The sequence below is a fragment of the Protopterus annectens genome, chromosome 8.part0 (assembly GCF_019279795.1).
Source record: "Protopterus annectens isolate FY-2018-M chromosome 8.part0, PAN1.0, whole genome shotgun sequence".
In the NCBI taxonomy this organism is placed as follows: domain Eukaryota; kingdom Metazoa; phylum Chordata; order Ceratodontiformes; family Protopteridae; genus Protopterus; species Protopterus annectens.
In genome coordinates this window covers 772,362,372-772,386,382 of record NC_056741.1, presented here as the reverse complement: position 1 = coordinate 772,386,382, position 24,011 = coordinate 772,362,372, and the positions used below count along the sequence as shown (strand labels likewise).

General features: G+C 38.4%; 1 protein-coding gene across 1 annotated transcript in view; it reads right to left on the bottom strand.

Annotated features, from left to right (window-relative positions):
• Positions 1-24,011, bottom strand: part of LOC122808343 (torsin-1A-interacting protein 2-like) — a 136,764-nt gene that overhangs the window by 72,490 nt on the left and 40,263 nt on the right. The window contains exons 3-4 of the mRNA XM_044079310.1: positions 23,796-23,909; positions 8,827-8,940 (exon numbers count right to left, since the gene is read on the bottom strand). Of these exons, the coding sequence (XP_043935245.1) occupies positions 8,827-8,940; positions 23,796-23,909 (228 nt within the window). The remainder of the gene's footprint in view (positions 1-8,826; positions 8,941-23,795; positions 23,910-24,011) is intronic.

Genomic DNA, 24,011 nt, shown 5'->3' with positions numbered 1-24,011 from the left:
TGAGCAAAACTGCAATCCAAATTGTAGCTTGCTATAGATCCCTCACCATGCCCCAGGATTCCCATTCCTCTTTTCTTGATATACTGGAAAATATTAGGGTTCAACCAAACACCCTAATAAAGGGCGATTTCAGCTACCACACCATTAACTGGGAAAACGACTCATGTACCAATTCCTTCGCTCAGAGCTTTCTGGAATTCATAAACTCCAATGCCCTGGATCAACTTATCCACATCCACACCCCCACCAGGGGCAACAATATCCTACACCTAGTCGTTACCAACACGAGTGACCGGTGTTCCACACCTGAAGTCAACTCCTCATCGGTCAGATCCGACCATAAGCTAATCACCCTAGATATCTGCATCCCGCCCACACCCACCATTAAGGAAACCATGGTAAAAAAATTTCTCCAAAGCCATCTTCATGCTTCTTAAGACAGAAGTGGCAAACTTCATGACACACATGCAGATGGACAATACAGTTACGACTGCTGAATCATTCACAAATGCACTCTATAAGCACTTACACGAGTGCATGGATCGTGCTATCCCAAACAGAACCAAGACGGTATCCTCCAAAAAAAGGAAGCTAATCTGGTGGTCCCCTGCCATAAAATAATTCTAGAACAGAAGGAAGAAACTGTTGCAAAAGAGAGTACGATCCCATGAGTGGAGGAGCTCCCTGGTCAGCCTCAGTAAGAAGCTGAGATCTCTTACAAGATCCTCCAAAGCTAGCAATGAAAACAAAATCGCCACTGATTCTAAAGGCAACCACAAGGCACGCTACAGCTATGTCAAGAATCTCAATGGCAACACCCAGATCTGCTCTGAGTTGCAGCACAATGGCATGAAAATTACAGAACCAACTGATATTGCCAACATCCTGGCAGATAGATTCAGTGCTAATCTTACTCCACTCTCACCCCCTAAAAGGGCCCATATCTATACAGGAAGATAGCAGACTCCCTGTAATCACATCTATGCAGGTAAAAGCTGCACGCTCTAAATCCAAAAACACAGCATCCATGGGACCGGAGAACATCCCAGGCTGCGTTTTACATGAACTTCAGAACAAACTGGCTCCCCACCTAAGCACCATGTTCAATCATAGTCTCACATCAGGCTTTGTGTCCAATGAATGGCGCACAGCAACAGTTATCCCACTCCACAAAGGGGGAGCCACCACTAGTGCTGGGAACTATTGTCCTATTAGCCTGCCGAGCCTGGTCTGTAAGGCCATGGAACATATCATGGAATGTATGCTCACCTTTTATGTATAATATCTTTTTTGTTAAATGTATAGTTCCAGCTTTAGTCTGAAGCCCGTGCACTAGGCTAGTAATCAAGGAGCCTCAATCCACACCACTAGCATCAGGGAGGGGCATCCACATTGGGAGGATAACAAGTACAAACAGTAAATTACAATTTCCCTTAAGAGCACACAGAGATCACACTTAGTCTGGGCTGGTTTCTCCCTTTCTCTCCAGATAACCAATAAGACTCCCCACTGGCACAGCTATAGGGTTTAGATCTCAGCTCAGTGGTCAAGCCAAAACCTCCAGTACCCTCTCTCTGTACAACCAGTGCTTCGTATCCCTACCCAAGTAGCTGACAGACATACACTTTGACATTTGATTATATACAAACACACAGACACTCCTGGGGAAGGCTGGCACAGGATCACTAGCTATGCCCCCTTCTGCCCAAACTATACAGTAGCACCACCTGCCACCATCCACTACTATCAGCTACTATAAAGGCTCTTACCAAATGGTGTCCAGTTCCACTGTGAAATGTTGTTATTATCCAATTGGTAAGTATGACTGAGACATGAAGGCTTTTTAAGAGTGGCCTATACAGTATCACCAAATACATGAAAGTACCCTAAGAGCTTAAATTATCTCTACACAAAACAGCCACAGCCACAGTGCAAATGTTTAAATATATTTAATAATAAATAAACTACAAGACAACACTTATTAACTCAACACAATGACACTACAGAGTTCAAAAATCACATGAGATACTTTAAAACAACACTGTAGGATAGTCTCACATAAATATAGAAAACAGCTAGACTAATCTTGCTATTTATATCTTTCTATAACAGAAATGCTAAGAATTAAGATCCTACATACACAGTAAGGCACAATGCAGGTGAATAGTTGTCAGATTCAAAACAAAATACAAAATGCCATATCTTTCTCTCGGAGAAGGTCTTAAATTGATAATACACATTACTGAGGACTCATTTCAGATTACATCATTCTTAACACTTCTGCTGAAGTTTTCCAGGCTCTCAGAACTTAAAATTTAACATTTCTTTAAAATATGCACTTGCCAGGAAGCCACAGCAATAAAAGACACTTTACATGTGAAACTTAATAATTATCTCTGTCTTAGGACTATAAAAAGAATTTCCTGGCCCAGACATCCTGTCTCCGAGCTTGAAATCACACAAAGCTGTAAAATGCTTTACTTATCAGCTTTCTTCCAGCAGGGTGCACTGTGGTTACACATTTGAAGCTCAACACAACACAGTTTTCTTTACATTTGTGAAACAAGCCTGTGGATCATATTAATATTTACAATGACACAGAATTATTTACAAAATTCTATCTAGCTGGGCTAGCAGTCCCTCACTTTATTTACATACTCTTTGGCAGGTTACTCTTTTATACAGTTCTTTCTTGCCATCTCAATTTGAGCGTACGTCACATTTTACACAACTTTTTATTTTATTGAAAATCCTCAAACAAAAACAGAAATGCCTCCTAAACTTATTAGCTTAATAACTTCACACAAAAGTATGTACATTTTCAAAAACTGAAGTTTTACCCTCCTAAGAGGAACAAATGCTCCAGACTGACAGCCATACATACAGACTTGACATAACCTAAAAGAAAGGTTATCCATGCTAAGACACACAGTACAGCCTGTGCGTTTATTAAAGAAAAAAAACACCCTCTCTCCTTAGGCTGCTATTCCCCTTATAATATGTTTCCAATATTGTGTAGGTCCCAGAAACCTGCTCATACTTTATGAAAGTTTCATTTCCCTGCCTTAGAATCAAATGAAAGGAAAGCCCACCTACGCTACAATTTTTAAACCTGAACTTCTCACATACTTTGACTGCATTACATACCACAGACACAAACAGCTTTGTAATTTACTATGTGAAGTAATGCTGTCAACCCCAGACAGGCAATTAATCCTGCTGCTATAAAAAAGACAGAAAGCTGTAAGAGAATTTTTCAATGTCTATACTGCAGAGAGGAGGATAACCTAACATTGATTCATACTTGCTTCTTATGTGGCCATATGACATATAACAAACCAATTAAATCAGTTGGGATTTTAATGGCAGTTGTCACCTCTTCTGACAAATTTACATAAGCATTATCAGAGTAGTGAAATGCTAAGCATTACATGCTGGTTATTTATAATTCTTTATAGTGAGAGGATCTCCGGTTCAGTTCTTGGCTGGGGTGCCTTCTGTGTGGAGTCTGCATTTCCTGCTTCCATTCATGGGAGTTTCCTCCGGGTGCTCCAGTTTCCACCCACAGTACAAAGACACGAGTCTGGAGTATTTCTCCCTGGGAATCCACTGAAAATGGGCTTCATTCCAAGTGGGACTTTCCCAAAAAACAAATGTCAAATAAATAACTAAAAATAAATATATAGACCATGCTCTGCAATACACTTCCTATACATGTCAAGTACAGCACCTCACTGGCCCTTTTAAAGAGAAATCTTGACGAGTGGATGGGAAATAGAAAGTTCACCCTAGGGATCACTCCAGTGGCTCTACTTGACAGAGGCACTGGGAACCAACGTCGGGCAGCACAATGCCAGGGCACTTCTATTGGCTAGGCTTGTAAAGGCTGTAGGTCATTAGCCTAGTACACACCTTTGAACCTATGTGTGTTTGTTAGAGGCCTTTGGTTCAACGACTGGAGCCAAATGGGGTCAGCAAGTCATGTACCTGCTGGACAAAAGACTGCAGTGGATGCAGGTACTTCTCCACAGCCCTCTCAACCATTACCTCAACCAGGTCCTGAAAAGCACAAATGTCTGCATTTTCCAGGATGAGGAGAGCTTGGATGGGGAGTTTCACGTTAGAGTCTTGGCCTTCAGCAGTAACACTTTTAGATTCCCTTGGGTTAGTTTTGCTATGTCAAAAGGTTTGTCAGTTTGACTTTGCCTGAAAAAAAACATTATGAAGGAAGACAATGTTTTAGCCAATAATCAAAAGCTTAGAGAGGACAGGTGCAGACCATCCTTGGCTAAGCAACATGGTCTGTCAACAATATCCTTCTATGCTGGCAAAAACTGAATCCCCATTGAATGACACCAGAAGCTAAGCCAGTTATTAAAGTCAAGCATTATCATTTGTGAAGGCAGAATTCTGTTCAATGAAAAACTCATACCGGTCTGAGACACATAGTCGGAGAGCTCCATAATGCCATTTGTCATATTATCCATGGAGGTATGTCTCAGGACATTTATACCCATGTGGACTATGACTGAATCCTACTGGTACTTGTGGTCCAGTGACCTGAGTGCATGAGTGGTCTGGTGGATCCTGGTCCCTGATAGACAAGTGACCATGTCTTTCTCCTTAATGAGCCTGGTGAGTGGGACATGTGTGCGTCTCACAATGGAGTCTCCTATAACTAAAACATTAGGTTGTGGGGTGACTTGCCTTATGCCCTCTGAAGTGGAGGTTCTGTGAGATGTGGTTGTGTGTGTTGTGGTGGGTGCTGTTTGGTAGAATGCTTTTACAGTTTCTGAGGATATCTGCTGTAGGTTCAATGTCTGGGAGGTCTTTGGGGTTTAGGAAGATTACTTTTTAATGATTCAGCATAAGGGGATTTGTGTGTGTCTGATCCATATTGTGCATGGTGGGTGTAGTATGTGCATTTCTGACAATCAGGTTGGTATTATGAGTGCTTATATGCGAGAGCTTTTCTTCCACTAACATTGATATGATGTGACAGTTGTATTTATACACTTTAAGAAAAAGTTAGTTGTCTGTAAACATAAAACAATTGCTACATTGCCTTAGGATGCCCATATTCACCTTAATTACTGCAGAGAAAGCAGGAAAGTTCATATCCATGGTTACTGTCCCTCTTTAGGTAACCGGTAGGTTGTTGCAGGAGAACAGAGTAGTAAAAGGAGTATCTACACCAAAATGCATGGGACAGTGCTTGCCCTTGCCTTGTTCAAATTGGCTTTATGCAACCAAATGAAAGGGAAGACTGAAGACTGATGTTATAGAGAAATTATTAATTGGACAGTGCAGTGATGCAGAAGTAGTGTTGTCGCCTGACAGCAAGATATTCACTAGTTCAATTCTCAGCTGGGCTGCCTGCTGTACAGAGTCTGCATGTCCTCCCTGTGTTGATGTGGGTTTCCTCTGGGTGCTCTGGTTTCCTCTCACAGTACAAAGACATGTGTCTAAAGTGTTTCTCCCCGGGCCTCAGCTGAAAATTGGCTTTGTTCCAATTCAGACTTTTCTGGTAAAAACATGTTAATAAAATTAGGATGATTTAAATGTAGCATCAGAGATTTCTGTGACATTTAGAGAAAAGTGAGAAAACTTTTTGGTTGTAAAATATCAAAGCATTTACAATTTTCCAACCCCCATGGGCAGGACAGAATGGCCCAAATAAAGATTGCTCTACAACTAGACACACTGATATGGTCTATAAAAGATCTTTTATGCTTTCTTGTGATATCTTTCCAGAAATGTATGCTGATCTGGAACACAGATGAAAGGTATGACACACCCAACTACTTTGAGTCAGTCCTTACACATTATGTTCTATTCCTCTCAACAGTAATAACATTTAGATGTACATGATGCAGTAATGATCATTTACTGCACTGAGAGTTGTCAAACCTCAAGATGAAAGTGTGGGGGAAGGTAAGTCAATTCCTTTAGAACTACAAAAGAATCCTTTTACAAAAGCCTGCTATTTAACATATTTTTTCTGGAAGCAGCTAGCAGCTATGTATAACACAGAACAGGCTCTGAGAAACACATAAATGAGACTCAGTCAAGGAAATATAGAAGCAGTTCTGTTACAGAAGGTGTCTTAGATGACAGTGTTTCACACTGCAGCCATTCTATCTTAATGGCACAAGAAAACACCACTTCCTTATGCCTTGCATGATTCATATCAACAGGACATGAAATGTATTCTGGGAAGAAGGAATGAAAGCAAGAAAACAAGATCACATTACCTTGGCAGGCCTCATCAACCCTCAATTTGTGGGAAACCATTACAATTTTTAAAAGAAGCATCTGGAACGATGCTGAGCCATTGCTATTATTTCTAACTTGCAGTTTTCCTTTAAGTGCTGTCTAGTTTTGTCTTATCTTTATAGCTCTCTCAGCTGGGAAAACACTTGAATGCTTTCAGAAAACATTTTCTCCCCACCATTTCTATTTATCAGATTGCCTGCTAGAGACATGAAAGCCAGACACAAAACTGTTTACTAGAAAAAATCCTTAAAATATTCAAAATTCTTTTCCATTTACTTGTCGCCTAAAATTTGTTAGTAGATTAAGCTAATGGCCTTAACACAGTCACTACCCTATGCAAAAATAAGAAAAAGCACACTAATTTTTCTTTAATCATGCATTTTTAACCAGATCTTTTTTATATATATTGCAGTGCCTTCATTTCTTAAAACTGAACAAGGAGAAAGAGAGAAGAAGCAGGAAAAAAAGAAACAGGAGTACCTATTTACATTAGTATCCGCTTTACACTTATAAATAACTGAAAAAACTATACTTTATAACATGAAAAGAAAATCATGCACTACTTAAATAGTGGTTTGAAGAAAAAATTGGTTTTACTTAAACTTAACTTTCTTCATCATCTTCCCATCTTCTGAGTATTTTTCTGAACATTGATGACATGAAGTAGGGAATATGCTTTGAAGTCCCCTACAAGTTGAACAAAGTCCAAAAGTTCAATATTTTCAGATTTTCTTCTGTCATGTTTCTCAACTGTAATTGTTGCTCTGTAATCCTAAATGTGTCAATTTCCAAGTGATTGATTTTATTCTCCCAACTAATGATGAGGTTGGGCATATGCTTTAGTCACCTACAAGTTTAACAAAGTCAAAAAATTCCAATGTTTCCAGATTCTCTTGCTCTATTCATTTCACATCCATCTCCCAAACCCAGTCTCTGCTTCAGTTCCAACATAGTCCCAATACATCTATTCAACTCTTGTGCTGTTTTTCCATCTCTCAAGCATTTTGCATCAAAACACTGGAAAAGGTTTCACTAGTGTAGTTTCTCTGTGGTCTTCATTACCAGAAGAACAAGAAGCAGAATCTCCTTCAGTTTCACAGCTCACTTTTTGTTGGACAAACTTTTGTATTTCTTCCTTGGCATGTACTTCATCAAAAAATTACTTATTCCTTCATCGAGTGTAAGAGTTAGCCAAGAGGGAAATAACTCAGGAGTGGTTTGAGAGTTTTTCCCTGTTTTCTGCCCTAGCCCCTGCACAAACCCAGTAACAACTTATTGGTGGGGCATGCACTACCCCTCATGCAATTAGATGACATCAGCAGGACTACCCTATCAAACACATGCATTACTGTACAGCTGTTTCTCTGTTTCCACCAGGGAAGTCAACCCATGCGAGTGCGCCGAGAGTATGTGAAACATACCCCATGGATGGATACACCCATCCTCCCTGCCTACACAAAAAAACATCAGAGTCACTACTTAAACCTGGGTCATATGGCCTACAGAGAAGTCTTTATCCATTTATGCCACCAACACAGGCATCTAAGCAGCAAATTTAACAAACTGTACAAGTATAAGAAAGTAAGGAAGGATTACACAGTTAATTTCTATTTCTTGCCTGCCTCATCACTTCTCATTTTCCTGACCACATATCTGTGATCACTAAACAATCAGCACTGACAAATATTTGCTAATACTTCTCATGAACAGATATAAAGGATTATGAACAGGTCTCCAATCATAACCACAATGTTGTGTGTTTAAGATACAGATGTCAAGAAATTCAACTTGAAGGCAAAATTTGTGACTTGAATCTTGACATCCATGTTCACAACAAACATCCATAATCGCACTGATCATAATTCTTTTGTAGTACACAGAGCTTCACCTGCTCCCATTTAGTACAAAAGCAAAAACAAGGGGAAAGAAGTGCAGTAGTGGTCTTTACAACTTAGAAAGCAGTAACACAACAACCATTATTACACAAAGGGTAACCAGCTGAGAAGAGCACTAACAAGCCAGTAAATACTTCAGCTGGACTTGAAAAAAAAAAGGCAGAATAAAGCGCTTAATGGTTTCCTGACACATTTCTGTTGTAGCCATGGAGCACTGAAGTGATAAAGACCTTGTTAAGCACCCTTCTGATCTCAGAAAGGTGCTTAACAAGCTTGGCCTTTACTGATTTTGAAGCATGATACTGGTGCTCCATGTAGTACAAGAATTTTCATTCATTTATCTTAATAACTTTAAGATTTGAAGCTGCAAATAATCTGTTCAGAGTATGCCTCAAAAATGACAAAATACAGGTCTGAAATCTATCTATGTTCTCATCCCTGGAAGTTAGTCTGACTCCGTGCCAGAGAGGAAGAATATCACAACAATTAAGAGACTGTGGTTTAGCCTACAACATTAAAATCCATTTCCTTTTGATGTAAGCCACTTGTAAACTTCTGGAATACTCTAAGATCGTTAAGGTATGAAAACTGCAAACAGCTGGTGTAAACTGTGTACTAACATTTTTCCTGTGCTTTCCAACATTTCTTTGCTTACCTGTATCTAGAGTTCCCTGGGAAACTGGTTTCCTGCTGGAAGGAAGTAGATCAGTCTCTGGCACATACTGTTCTGAAATGGGTGGAGACACTACCAGTTCAGGAGCAATGGTACCTGTTTATCAGCATAAAGAAGAAATTCATTGATTAGGGTAAGAGTGCATCAGTGTAAAGCTGCTTTCTATGCCTATCTACGAGATAAGATATAAAATAATACGGGAACTTAGAACGCAAGCTATTTTAACTTATTTGAGTATTTACCCAAGATTCATGAAAGCATCAAATAGTATCTTTTAATTTCTTTTAGGGGAGTTTTTAAACACTATTTGGTACTCTCAGTACAGGAATCACATCCTAGAACATTACTAATACTTTACCCAAACAATGGTCAGTAATAAAGTAGTATGATAAAAACAGGCCATCTGAACAGAAGTGTAGACGTTTTTATTATCATCATACCCACATCATCAAATATCTTCAATCACTGTAATTCTGACCCCTTTTCAGGAAGAGGATGAACATGCAATCAAAAAATAAAACCCTCCTTCAAAGAAAAAAGGAGGAAACAAGTTTATCAACAAAAATCAATTCCTATAAACAAAATGTAACAAGATTAAAATGCAAAATCTAAAAAGAATAAAAGCAAAATAAACACAAACCAGCAAACTGAATTATATGCAACTCAAGACCTGAACTGCGAAAAAAACGACAGAATGAAACTATCTTAAAAGAAATTAATCAAATCCTCACTATATCAAAAACAGCTCGGAATGGCCACACGTTCATAGTAACCACACTGGTTTAGAAAGAACATTAAATTTTATCAAGCTTAATGCTTTCATCCTTCAAGCATACCGTCATTTCATCAGAAATGAGTACTACAGAACATTCACTCCCTTTAAATAAAAAAACAAATCAGATTTTCACATCTCATTACTATAAAATTGAAAAAGTACATTGCTTTCAGTTCTAATATTAAATGTATAGATGTGGGGAAAATGAATATAAAAATACAAAAACACTATTGAAAAAATTGAATAAATAATAAATATACACTACATAACTAGACAGACATTTGCTTAGGACCACCTGCTGGTTTATAACTCAGCTCTAATTTGTTTTAAAACACAATTTAAAGAAAGAAAATCATTTAAACAGGGCAAGGTAGTTGCAATTAAGCCTAAGCTGCCAAATATCTTCCCTTATTTCAGTTTTATTCTGCTAGCAGCAGCCCCGTGGGTTTAAAACAGTGTTTTCCAAAACGGCAAATTTAAATATACACAGAGTGGTACAAACCAAACTATGTCTGTATAAGCATTTTTTTATTTTTAATCAAGAAAGATCTTTATTAAATTATCACTTATGATATAGTCAATCATAAATTTATATAAATGAAAACAAATCATATTGACATCATCCAGTTTGCAAGCACAAATCACAAACCATACCTTATACATCATTTATCTACCCAATCATTGTCAAACATTACATAGCTCATTCAAGTCTTGCCTTCTATTAAACCTCATTTCTCCCCTGTATGTAGTGTTCCCAGAATTCCCTTTTTTTTCTATCTAAATTGTCCCTACACCATTCTAAAGATCCAAATTCTAATTGTTATATGTCTGTTACTATATTCACTGCTTCAAGTACAGTTGGTTTAGACTCTGAGTTCCATTTTCTAGTAACTGGTATTTCAGCAGCCAGCATAGACTCAGCAAGGCCTTACTGTGTTTAAGCAATTCCGATTCTGGGTCACAGCTCAGGAAAAATAATTTCCGTAGTTACACCAATTTGCTCACACTGTATCTCCAACAGTGAAGTCTGCAGGGAATCCTTAAAATCTGCCAACTTAATAAAGTCCCGGTAAATAGGCTCTAAATTACCTCATTCTTACCCATCATACATCCAAGATTTCCTGTCTACCTGAGGCATAATATCTCTGTAAACATTCCCAAGCAAAAATCCTAAATCTTCTAAATTCCATTGCATATTTGGCATGCATACACATACATCATCCCATTGTTTCTTTGGGAACTACTTATCCAGTCTCTCTTCCCAGTCCTTTCTAACCTCCTCTGATGGATTTTTAAAATAATCATGCAATATTTTACATGATCTACTAATAATGCCCTTTTTCATAGCATTTTCTGTTCTAGATTGTATTAAAAACTCTAGCACTGTTGGTCTTTCATTTAGCACCATATCTCTCAACTGTACAGATTTTCACAGAATGTCCAGATTTTTGCCTCATAATTTTGTTATGTTCCTCCTAAAAGCTGTTCCTTTCTGTCAAATAGCTGAAGATTGAAGTCATTAAATAATGACAAATATTTGAGTTTTAGACTCCACATCCTTCAGAAAATTAATGCTAATGCAAAACCTATTATTCTATCAACTTTCTAAGTTTGTAAGAGCGATATTTAAAATCTGTCCCTATTTGGCCCCCATCATTTTAGGCTTTGTCCAGATTTGTTGCTCTAAGAAGTTGAGAGGTATGTTAGCTCCACCCTGTTTCTTTCTCATTGTCTATACTCCAATATCAACCCTCTTTACCTAGAGGAAAACAGTTTTTGTACTTACTTACTTTCCTCACTTGCTTAGAGAAAAACAGCTCTTATACTCACTTTCCTCACTTGTCTAGAGGAAAACAGTTTTTTTATTCAGGCATGTCCAAGGATCAGCTCCCAGTGTTCTCTCCTGTCTATCCGATGAATTTGGGCATCTTAGGGCAATGCAACAATTGCCTCATGTACACAGACAACTCTCTCCTCCTACCATCCAACACCAGAGCCTGTGAGAGATGCACTTATCTAGGCAAACTGGAGGTAAAGCTCTCGCCAACCAAGACTGAACTTGACAGTAAAGAGGAGAAGGTAAACACTTGCACCACACCACAATCATCACATAGTCTTACTAAAACAACACCACTAACATCCACACATAGAAACACAAAAACATTTGCAGAGGCTCTCAATAATTATCTGCTCAAGCAACAGAGACCTTCAAAGCAGAAACGCAAGCAACCTCCACGCCCCAACACAACCCAAATAACAAACAGCCCACAGACTCAGTGTGCCAATAAACCACAGCCCATAAGGCAAAACAACGTACCCAACACACTAGTCATAGGTGACTCTATAGTCAGGCACACTGATGTCTCACTCACCAGGCTAAACAAGGAGAGGGTTACTGCCAGCTGCGTGTCAGGACCCGCCACATAACCCACGCACTCAGGTCACTCCACAAGTACAAATATGAATCTGTCATTGTCCATGTTGGTGTGAATGACCTGAGGCATACCTCCCTGGACTACATGAAAAAAGACATGGAAGAGCTCTCCGATATTGTAGCCCAGGCAGGTATGACCCTAGCACTGAGTAGCATTCTGCTATCGCCCAGAATGATACCGCAGTACAAGGACAAAATTATTGACTTCAACAATTGGCTAAGCTTCTGGTGTCACTCTAAGGGGATCCAGTATCTGACTGCATGGGATGACATGGTCGACAGACCACGATGCACCTGACACCCCTGGGATTCCGGATACTGGCTAAGGGTCTTGCCACCCCTATAGTGCCTTTTTTAGGCAAAGTTCAAATGACACATTCACCACCGTAACAGGCAAGCAAAAACTGCGGGCAATGCTACTCAACACTAGAAGTCTAAATCTTAAAATGCACTCACTCGAGGCACTCCTTAAAATGGAGAACATTGATGTCTGTGGAGTGACTGAGACCTGGTTCAAGGCTCTAGAGAGCACCCGTGCATTAGTAGACTATAATTCATACCACACTTTTCAGCCATCTAACCTGGACCAGAACACCAAAGGCGGAGGTATGTCCATATTCATTAAGGATATCTAGACCTCCAGGCTAGTTGCACAGCATACTGCATCGGAGGTTATCCAAGTGCAACTAACCTTGGGCAAAACTGCAATCCAAATTGTAGCTTGTTACAGATCGCTCACCATGCCCCAGGATTCTCATTCCTCTTTTGTTGATATACTGGAAAATATTAGAGATCAACCAAACTCCCTACTAAAGGGCGATTTCAACTACCACACCATTAATTGGGAAAACGACTCGTGTACCAATTCCTTCGCTCAGAGCTTTCTGGAATTCATAAATTCCAATGCCCTGGATCAACCTATCCACACCCCCACCAGGGGCAACAATATCCTACACCTAGTCATTACCAACATGAGTGACCGGTGTTCCACACCTGAAGTCAACGCCTCGTTGGTCAGATCCGACCATAAGCTAATCACCCTAGATATCTGCATCCCGCCCCCACCCACCATTAAGGAAACCATGGTAAAAATTTTCTCCAAAGCCAACTTCATGCTTCTTAAGACAGAAGTGGCAAACTTCATGACACTCATGCAGATGGACAATACAGTTACGACTGCTGAATCCTTCACAAATGCACTCTATAAGCACTTACACGAGTGCATGGATCGTGCTATCCCAAAGAGAACCAAGACGTTATCCTCCAAGAAAAGGAAGCCAATCTGGTGGTCCCCTGCCATAAACAAACTGTAGAACAGAAGGAAGAAACTGTTGCAAAAGAGAGTAAGATCCCATGAGTGGAGGAGCTCCCTGGTCAGCCTCAGTAAGAAGCTGAGATCCCTTATAAGATCCTCCAAAGCTAGTAATGAAAACAAAATCACCACTGATTCTAAGGGCAACCACAAGGCATGCTATAGCTATGTCAAAAATCTCAATGGCAACATCCAGATCTGTACTGAGTTGCAGCACAATGGCATGAAAATTACAGAACCAAATGATATTGCCAACATCCTGGCAGATAGGTTCAGTGTTAACTTTACCCCACTCTCACCCCCTAAAAGAGCACATATCTATACAGGAAGATAGCAGAATCTCTGTAATCACATCTATGCAGGTAAAAGTTGCACGCTCTAAAAACAAAACCACAGCATCCATGGGACCGGACAACATCCCAGGCTGCGTTTTACACGAATTTCAGGACAAACTGACTCCCCACCTAAGCACCATGTTAAACCATAGTCTCATATCAGGCTTTGTGCCCAATGAATGGCGCACAGCAACAGTTATCCCACTCCACAAAGGGGGAGCCAGCACTGATGCTGGAATCATCGCCCTATTAGTCTGAGGAGCCTGGTCTGTAAAGCCATAGAACACATCATGGAACATATGCTCACCTTTTATGTATATCTTTTTTGTTAAATGTATAGTTCCAGCTTTTGTGTTACACACATATACTCTCTGAAGCCCATGCACTAGCCTAGTAATTAAGGAGCCTCAATCCTCACCACTAGCACCAGTGAGGGGCATCCACATTGGGAGGATAAACAAGTACCCACAGTAAATTACAATTTCCCTTAAGAGCACACAGAGATCACAGTCAGTCTGGGCTGGTTTCTCCCTTTCTCTCCAGATATCCAATAAGACTCCCCACTGGCACAGCTATAGGGTTCAGAGCTCAGCTGAGTGATCAAGCCAAAACCTCCAGCACACTCTCTCTGTCCAACCAGTGCTTCGTGTCCCTGCCCAAGTAGCTGACACACATACACTTGGACATTTGATTATATACAAACACACAGACACTCCTAGGGAAGGCTGGCACAGGATCACTAGCTATTCCCCTTTCTGCCCAAACTATATGGTAGCACCATCTGCCACCAACCACTACTATCAGCTACTATAAAGACCCTTACCAAAGGGTGTCCAGTTCTATTGTGCAATGTTATTATTATCCAACTGGTAAGTATGACTGAGACTTGAAGGCTATTTAGGAGTGGCCTATACAGTATCACCAAATACATGAAAGTATGCTAAGAGCTTAAATTATCTCTACACAAAATAGCCACAGTGCAAAGGTTTAAATATATTTAATAATAAATAAACTACAAGACAACACCTATTAACTCAACACAATGACATTACAGACTTCAGAAATCACATGAGATACTTTAAAACAACACTGTAGGATAGTCTCGCATAAATATAGAAAACAGCTAGACTAATCTTGCTATTTCTATCTTTCTCTAAGAGAAATACTAAGAATTAAGATCCTACATACACAGTAAGGCACAGTGCGGGTAAATAGTTGTCAGATTCAAAACAAAATACAAAATGCCATATCTTTCTCTCGGAGAAGGTCTTAAATTGATAATACACATTACTGATGACTCATTTCAGATTACATCATTTTTGACACTTCTGCTTAAGTTTTCCAGGCTCTCAGAACTTAACATTTAACATTTCTTTAAAATATGCACTTGCCAGGAAGCAACAGCAATAAAAGACACTTCACATGTGAAACTTAATAATTATCTCTGTCTTAGGGCTATAAAAATAATTTCCTGGCCCAGACATCCTGTCTCCGAGCTTGAGATCACACACAGCTGTAAAATGCTTTACTTATCAGCTTTCGTCCAGCAGGGTGAACTGTGGTTAAATTTTTGAAGCTCAACACAACACCGTTTTTTTTACATTTGTGAAACAAGCCTGTGGATCATATTAATATTTATAATGACACAGAATTATTTACAAAATTCTATCTAGCTGGGCTAGCAGTCTCTCAATGTATCACATACTCTTTGGCAGGTTACTCTTCTATACAGTTCTTGCCATCTCAAGTTGAGCATACGTCACATATTACACAATGTTTTATTTTATTGAAACTCATCAAACAAAAATAGAAACACACTACCAATGCCTCCTAAAATTATTAGCTTAATATCTGCACACAAAAGTACGTACATCTTCAAAAACTGAAGTTTTACCCTCCTAAGATGAACAAATGCTCCAAACTGATAGCCATACATACAAACCTGACATAACCTAAAAGAAAGGTTATCCATGCTAAGACACATGGTACAGCCTGTGCTTCTATTAAAGGAAAAAAACACTCTCTCTCCCCTTAGGCTGCTATTCTCCTTATAATAAGTTTCCAATATTGTGTAGGTCCCAGAACCCTGCTCATACTTTGTGAAACTTTCATTTCCTTGCCCTGGAATCAAATGAAAGGAAAGCCCACCTACCCTACAATTATTAAAGCTGAACTTCTCACATACTTTGCAGACAAATTTATATCTGACTATATTACATACCACAGACACAAACAGCTCTGTAATTTACCCTGTGAAGTAATGCTGTCAACCCTAGACAGGCAATTAATCCTGCTGCTATACAAAAGACAGAAAGCTGTAAGAGAATTTTCCACTGTCTTTACTGCAGAGAGGAGGAGAACTTAACATTGATTCATAACTGCTTCTTATGTGGCCATATGATCCATAGCAAAACAAACCAATTAAATCAGTTGGGATTTAAAGGCAGTTGTCACCTCTTCTGACCAATTTACATAAGCATTATCAGAGTAGTGAAATGCTAAGCATTAAATGCTGGTTATTTATAATTCTTTATACTGAGAGGTTCTCCGGTTCAATTCTTGGTTGGGGTGCCTTCTCTGCAGAGTCTGCATGTCCTGCCTCCATTCATGGGAGTTTCCTTTGTGCTCCGGTTTCCACTCACAGTAAAAAGACACGAGTCTGGAGTATTTCTCCCTGGGCATCCACTGAAAATTGGCTTCATTCCAAGTGGGACTTTCCCAATAAACAAATGTTAAATAGATAAATAAAAATAAATACATAGACCATGCCCTGGAATACACTTCCTATACATGTTAAGTACAGCACCTCACTGGCCCTCTTAAAGGGAAATCTTGATGAGTGGATAGGAAATAGAAAGTTCACCCTGGGGATCACTCCAGTGGCTCTACTTGACAGAGGCACTGGGAACTAAAATCGGGCAGCACAATGCCAGGGTACTTCTATGCGCTAGGCTTGTAAAGGCTGTAGGTCATTAGCCTAGTACACAGCTATGAACCGATGCGTGTGTGTTAGAGGCCTTTGGTTCAATGACTGGAGCCAAATGGGGTCAGCAAGTCATGTACCTGCTGGAGGAAAGACTGCAGTGGATGCAGGTACTTCTCCACAGCCCTCTCAACCATTACCTCAACCAGGTCCTGAACAGCACAAATGTCTGCATTTTCCAGGATGAGGAGAGCTTGGACGGGGAGTTTCACGTTAGACTCTTGGCTTTCAACAGTAACACTTTTAGATTCCCTTGGGTTTGTTTTGCTATGTCAAAAGGTTTGTCAGTTTGTCTTTGCCTGAAAAAGGCATTATGAAGGAAGACAATGTTTTAGCCAATATTCAAAAGCTTAGAGAGGACAGGTGCAGACCATGCTTGGCTAAGCAACATGGTCTGTCAACAATATCCTTCTATGCTGGCTAAAACTGAATCCCAATTGAATGACACCAGAAGCTAAACCAGTTATTAAAGCAAGCATCATCATTTGTGAAGGCAGAATTCTGTTCAATGAAAAACTCATACCGGCATGAGACACATAGTCAGAGAGCTCCATAATGTCATTCGTCATATTATCCATGGAGGTAAGTCTCAGGACATTTATACCCATGTGGACTATGAATGAATCCTACTGGTACTTGTGGTCCAGTGACCTGAGTGCATGAGTGGTCTGGTGGATCTTGGTCCCTGATAGCAAATGACCATGACTTTCTCCTTACTGAGCCTGGTGAGTGGGACATGTGTGCGTCTCACAATGGAGTCTCCTATAACTAAAACTTTAGGTTGTGGGGTGACTTGCCTTATGCCCTTTGAAGTGGAGGTTCTGTGAGATGTGGTTGTATGTGTTGTGGTGGGTGGTGATTTGTAGAGTGCTTTTAGGGTTGCTGTAGGTTCAATGTCTGGGTGGTCTTTGGGGTTAAAGAAGATTACTTTTAATGACTCAGCATACGGGGATTTATTTGTGTCTGATCCATATTGTGCATGGTGGGTGTAGTATGTGCATTTCGGACAATCAGGTTAGTATTATGAGTGCTTATATGTGAGAGCTTTGTTTCCGCTGACATTGATGTTATGTGACAGTTGTATTTATACACTTTAAGAAAAAGTTTTCTATAAAAATAAAACAATTGCTACATTGCCTTAGGATGCCCATATCCACCCTAATCACTGCAGAGAAGGCAGGAAAGTTCATATCCATGGTTATTGTCCCTCTTTAGGTAACTGGTAGGTTGTTGCAGGAGAACAGAGTAGTAACAGGAATATCTACACCAAAATGCTTGGGACAGTGCTTGCCCTTGTCCAAATTAGCTTTATGCAACCAAATGAAAGGGAAGACTGATGTTATAGAGAAATTATTAATTGGACAGTGCAGTGATGCAGCAGTAGTGTTGTCGCCTCACAGCAAGAGGTTCACCAGTTCAATTCTCAGCTGGGATGCCTTCTGTACAGAGTCTGCATGTCCTCCCTGTGTTCGTGTGGGTTTCCTCTGGGTGCTCCGGTTTCCTCTCACAGTACAAAGACATGTGTCTGGAGTGTTTCTCCCTGGGCCTCAGCTGAAAATTGATTTAATTTCAATTCAGACTTTTCTGGTAAACAAATGTTAAATAAATAATATAGTATCAAAGATTTCTGTGACATTTAGAGAAAAGTCAGAAAATTGTTTGGTTGTAAAATACCAAAGCATTTACAATTTTCCAACCCCCCCGGACAGGACAGAACGGCCCAAATGAAGACTGCTCTACAACTAGACACATTGATATGGTTTATAAAAGATCTTTTATGCTTTCTTGTGATATCTTTCCAGAAATGTATGGAGATCTGGAACACAGATGAAAAGTAAGACGCACCCACCTACTTTGAATCAGTCCTTACACATTATATATTCTATTCCACTCAACAGTAATAATAGTCAGATGTACATGAAGCAGTAATGATCATTTACTGCACAGAGAGTTTTCAAACCTCAGGATGAAAGTGTGGGGGAAGGTAAGTCAATTCCTTTAGAACTACAAAAGAGTCCTTTTACAAAAGCCTGCTATTTAACATATTTTTTCTGGAAGTAGCTAGCAGCTATGTATAACACAGAACAGGCTCTGAGAAATACATAAATAAGGCTCAGTCAAGGAAATATAGAAGCAGTTCTGTTACAGAAGGTGTCTTAGATGACAGTGTTTCACACTCCAAGTCATTCTATCTTAATAGCACAAGAAAACACCACGTCCTTATGCCTTGCATGATTCATATCAACAGGACTTGAAATGTATTCTGGGAAGAAGGAACAAAAGCAAGAAAACAAGATCACATTACCTTGGCAGGCCTAGTCAACCCTCATTTTGTGGGGAACCATTACAATTTTTAAAAGAAGCACCTGGAATGATGCTGAGCCATTAAAAGGGTTAAAAAAACAAAAATACAATGAAAACATTTTGTCTTTCTAACCTGCGGTTTTCCTTTAAGTGCTGTATAGTTCTGTCTTATCTTTATAACTCTCTCAGCTGGGAAAACACGAATGCTTTCAGAAAACATTTTCTCCACACCATTTCTATTTATCAGATTGCCTGCTAGAGACATGAGAGCCAGACACAAAACTGTTTACTAGAAAAAAGCCTTAAAATATTCAAAATTAATTTTCATTTATTTTTCTCCTAAAACTTGTTAGTAGATTAAGCTAATGGCCTTAACACAGTCACTCCCCTATGCAAAAATAAGAAAAAGCGCACACATTTTTCTTTAATCATGCATTTTTAACCAGATCTTTTTTATATATTGCAGTCCCTACATTTCTTAAAACTGAACAAGGAGAAAGAGAGAAGAACCAAGAAAAAAAGAAACAGGAGCACCTATTTACATTAATATGAAAAGAAAAGCATGCACTACTTAAATAGTGGTTTGAAGAAGAAAATTGGTTTTACTTAAACTTAACTTTCTCCCTCATCTTCTGAGTATTTTTCTGAACATTGATGACATGAAGTAGGGAATATGCTTTGGAGTACCCTACAAGTTGAACAAAGTCCAAAAGTCCAATATTTTCAGATTTTCTTCTGTCATGTTTCTCAATTGTAACTGTTGCTCTGTAATCCTAAATTTGTCAATTTCCAAGTTACTGATATTATTCTCCCAACTAATGATGAGGTAGGGCATATGCTTTAGTCACCTACAAGTTTAACAAAGTCAAAAAAGTCCAATGTTTCCAGATTCTCTTCCTCTATTCCTTTTACCTCCATCTCCCAAACCCAGTCTCTGCTTCAGTTCCAACATAGTCCCAATGCATCAAATCCAGACAGAATCACAAACTTGAAATCCAAACAAAGTCCAGAAGCACAATAGCAAAACGGCACCACAGCAGTATTTTAAAATTCTTTACGAAAAATTGTGACCAAAAAGGTAAGCGCTTTCAGCTGCATAACATCAGCCTTCATCAGACAAATTTTAAAATCACTGTGGTGGTTTATAAACACCATTCTATTAAGTCATGTTAATCATTATTAATTATTCAATTAAATCCTATGCTGATATAACATTTTTAAAAAGACAGTGTATACAACTTCAAAATTTACTCAAAAAATACATATGTGCATAAATATGAACACATGCATCTGACTGAATTAATACTGATATACATAACTTATAGTATAAGTAATGAATAAATGCTTTTAATTAATGTATATCCATTATATAAATAAAATAATAGTTATGTACTTGAAATTACAACAGATGTATACTATTAAAATAGATGTATACCATTAAATTATATATATTACCTATTTATGCTCCTTAATTTTAAAATACTGGCAATAGAAATAGAATCATTTAGTCCTGGAGATTGTGTGGCATTGAGAAAAACTTGCCACCAGTACTCTTTTGATTCCAAAATTATCTTCCAAGGACCTTTTCTAGGTGATTGGAGCAATTGTTCAAGCACTACAAATTTAAATTTATGAGCTGAATATTGGGCAATATGTCTATATAAAGCATTATTATTAGATTGCCTATTTATATCATAGACATGTTCATATATTAGTTGTCTTAATTTTCGTTCGGTTTTTCCAATAAAATAAGATGAACATTCCATACATAAGGCTGCATAAACTATACCAAAGGTATTACAATTATATCTACCTTTTATTGATATGAAACTGCCATTTATTTGGACCTGCTCACATTCCAATATATATGAACAGTATTTACACATATTACATTTTTTCATAGATGCCTTATCCATAATGTGTCTGCCTGAACTGATATTACACAAATCTTTTAAATTTTTATCTCTTTTATATGTGATAAATGGTTGTGCCCCTAATAGTTTTGACAACTGAACATCTCCCTTAATAAAGGTCCAATTTTTATTTATAAGATTCTTAACATATTCCGAATCCTGTGTATAAGTCGTGATGAATGCCACATTACCTTTATTTTTAGAACATATACTATTATTATGCACTCCAATAGTTTTATTAACATTATCATTAATATCCACCACTGTTGATATATGTTGCTCAATGGTGCCTTCTTCCTGCACTTGGATAGTTATAATATCAAAATCTCCTAACAAGGGCTTATAAAATCCATTTTTTCTTTTCGCTACTACCTCATTCATTAACCCATCAACAAACTGTTTTGGATATTGTCTATTTAAAAACATATTGCCTATAAAATGGCATTCCTCTAAAAATTCATCATAGACAGAAACCATACGGGCCACTCGCACCAATTGCCCTTTTAAAACTGCTTTTTTATATGTTGCGGATGATGACTTTTAAAGTGCAAAAATGTATTAGAATATGTTTTTTTACGATGGATAGTAGCTTTTAATTTGTTACAGCTAAAATCTTTCTGTACAAAAACATCCAAATATGCAATACTATTGCTACTTACTTCATGTGTGAATACCAAAAATTCTGTAGTAGTATTTATATAGACCAAAAAATTCTCAATTGATTCCAAGGAACCTTGCCAAATGAAAATAAATAATCAAGAAAACGACTATACAATTTTATATGTTGCATGTATTCAGATGGAAATAAAAATCTGTGCTCCCATACTGCCATAATTACATTGACATATAGAGTGCCTATGGGGGAGCCAATCGCAACCCCTTTTATTTGTTTGAAATAGTGCCCATCATGATATATGTAATTATGAGACAGAACTAATTCTATTATTAATTATTAATTAAAAACATTTACTCATTACTTATATTATATGTATATCAATATTAATTCAGTCAGATGCATGTGTTCATATTTATGCACATATATATTTTTTGAGTAAATTTTGAAGTTGTATACACTGTCTTTTTAAAAATGTTATATCAGCATAGGATTTAATTGAATAATTAATAATGATTAACATGACTTAATAGAATGGTATTTATAAACCACCACAGTGATTTTAAAATTTGTCTGATGAAGGCTGATGTTATGCAGCCAAAAGCGCTTACCTTTTTGGTCACAATTTTTAGTAAAGAATTTTAAAATAGTGCTGTGGTGCCATTTTGCTATTTTGCATCTGGACTTTGTTTAGTCCCAATACATCTATTCAACTCTTGTGCTTTTTTTTCCATCTCTCAAGCATTTTGCATCGAAACACTGGAAAAGTTTTCACTAGTGTAGTTTCTCTGTGGTCTTCATTACCAGAAAAACAAGAAGCAGAATCTCCATATGTTTCACAGCTCACTTTTTGTTGGACAAACTTCTGTATTTCTTCCTTGGCATGTACTTCATCAAAAAATTACTTATTCCTTCATCAAGTGTGAGAGTTAACCAAGAGGGAAATAACACAGGAGTGGTTTGTGAGTTTTTCTCTGTTTTCTGCCCTAGCCCCTGCACAAACCCAGTAACAACTTATTGGTGGGGCATGTACTACCCCTCATGCAATTAGATTACATCAGCAGGACTACCCTATCAAACACATGCATTACTGTACACCGCTGTTTCTGTTTCCACCAGGGAAGTCAACCCATGCGAGTGTGCCGACAGTATGTGAAACACACCCCACGGATGGATACACCCATCCTCCCTGCCTACACAAAAAAAACATCAGAGTCACTACTTGAACCTGGATCATATGGGCTACAGAGAAGACTTTATCCATTTATGTCACCAACACAGGCATCTAAGCAGCAAATTTAACAAATTGTACAAGTATAAGAAAGTAAGGAAGGATTACACAGTTAATTTCTATTTCTTGCCTGCCTCATCACTTTTCATTTTCCTGACCACATATCTGTGATCACTAAACAATCATCACTGACAAATGCTTGGTAATACTTCTCATGAACAGATATAAAGTATTTTGAACAGGTCTCCAATCATAACCACAATGTTGTGTGTTTAAGATACAGATGTCAAGAAATTCAACTTGAAGGCAAAATTTATGACCTGAATCTTGACATCCATGTTCAAAACAAGCATCCATAATCGGACTGATCATAATTCTTTTGTAGTACACAGAGCTTCACCTGCTCCCATTTAGTACAAAAGCAAAAACAAGGGGAAAAAAGTGCAGTAGTGGTCTTTACAACTTAGAAAGCAGTAACACAACAACCACTATTACACAGAGAGTAACCAGCTGAGAAGAGCACTAACAAGCCAGTAAACACTTCAGCTGGACTTGAAAAAACGGCAGAATAAAGTGCTTAATGGTTTCCTGACACATTTCTGTTGTGGCCACAGAGCACTGAAGTGCTTAAGACCTTGTTAAGCACCTTTCTGATCTCAGAAAGGTGCTTAACAAGCCTGGCCTTTCCTGATTTTGAAGCATGATACTGGTGCTCCATGTAGTACAACAATTTTCAATCATTTATCTTAATAACCTTAAGATTTGAATAATCTGTAGAGAATATGCCTCAAAAATTACAAAATACAGGTCTGAAATCTATCTATGTTCTCATCCCTGGAAGTTAGTCTGACTCCGAGCCAGAGTGGAAGAATATCATGACAATTAAGAGACTGTGGTTTAGCCTACAGCATTAAAATCCATTTCCTTTTGATGTAAGCCACTTGTAAACTTCTGGAATACTCTAAGATCATTAAGGTATGAAAACTGCAAACAGCTGGTGTAAACTGTGTACTAACATTTTTCCTGTGCTTTCCTACAGTTCTTTGCTTACCTGTATCTAGAGTTCCCTGGGAAACTGGTTCCCTGCTGGAAGGAAGTAGATCAGTCTCTGTCACATACTGTTCTGAAATGGGTGGAGACACTACCAGTTCAGGAGCAATGGTACCTGTTTATCAGCATAAAGAAGAAATTCATTGATTAGGGTAAGAGTGCATCAGTGTAAAGCTGCTTTCTATGCCTATCTACGAGATAAGATATAAAATAATAC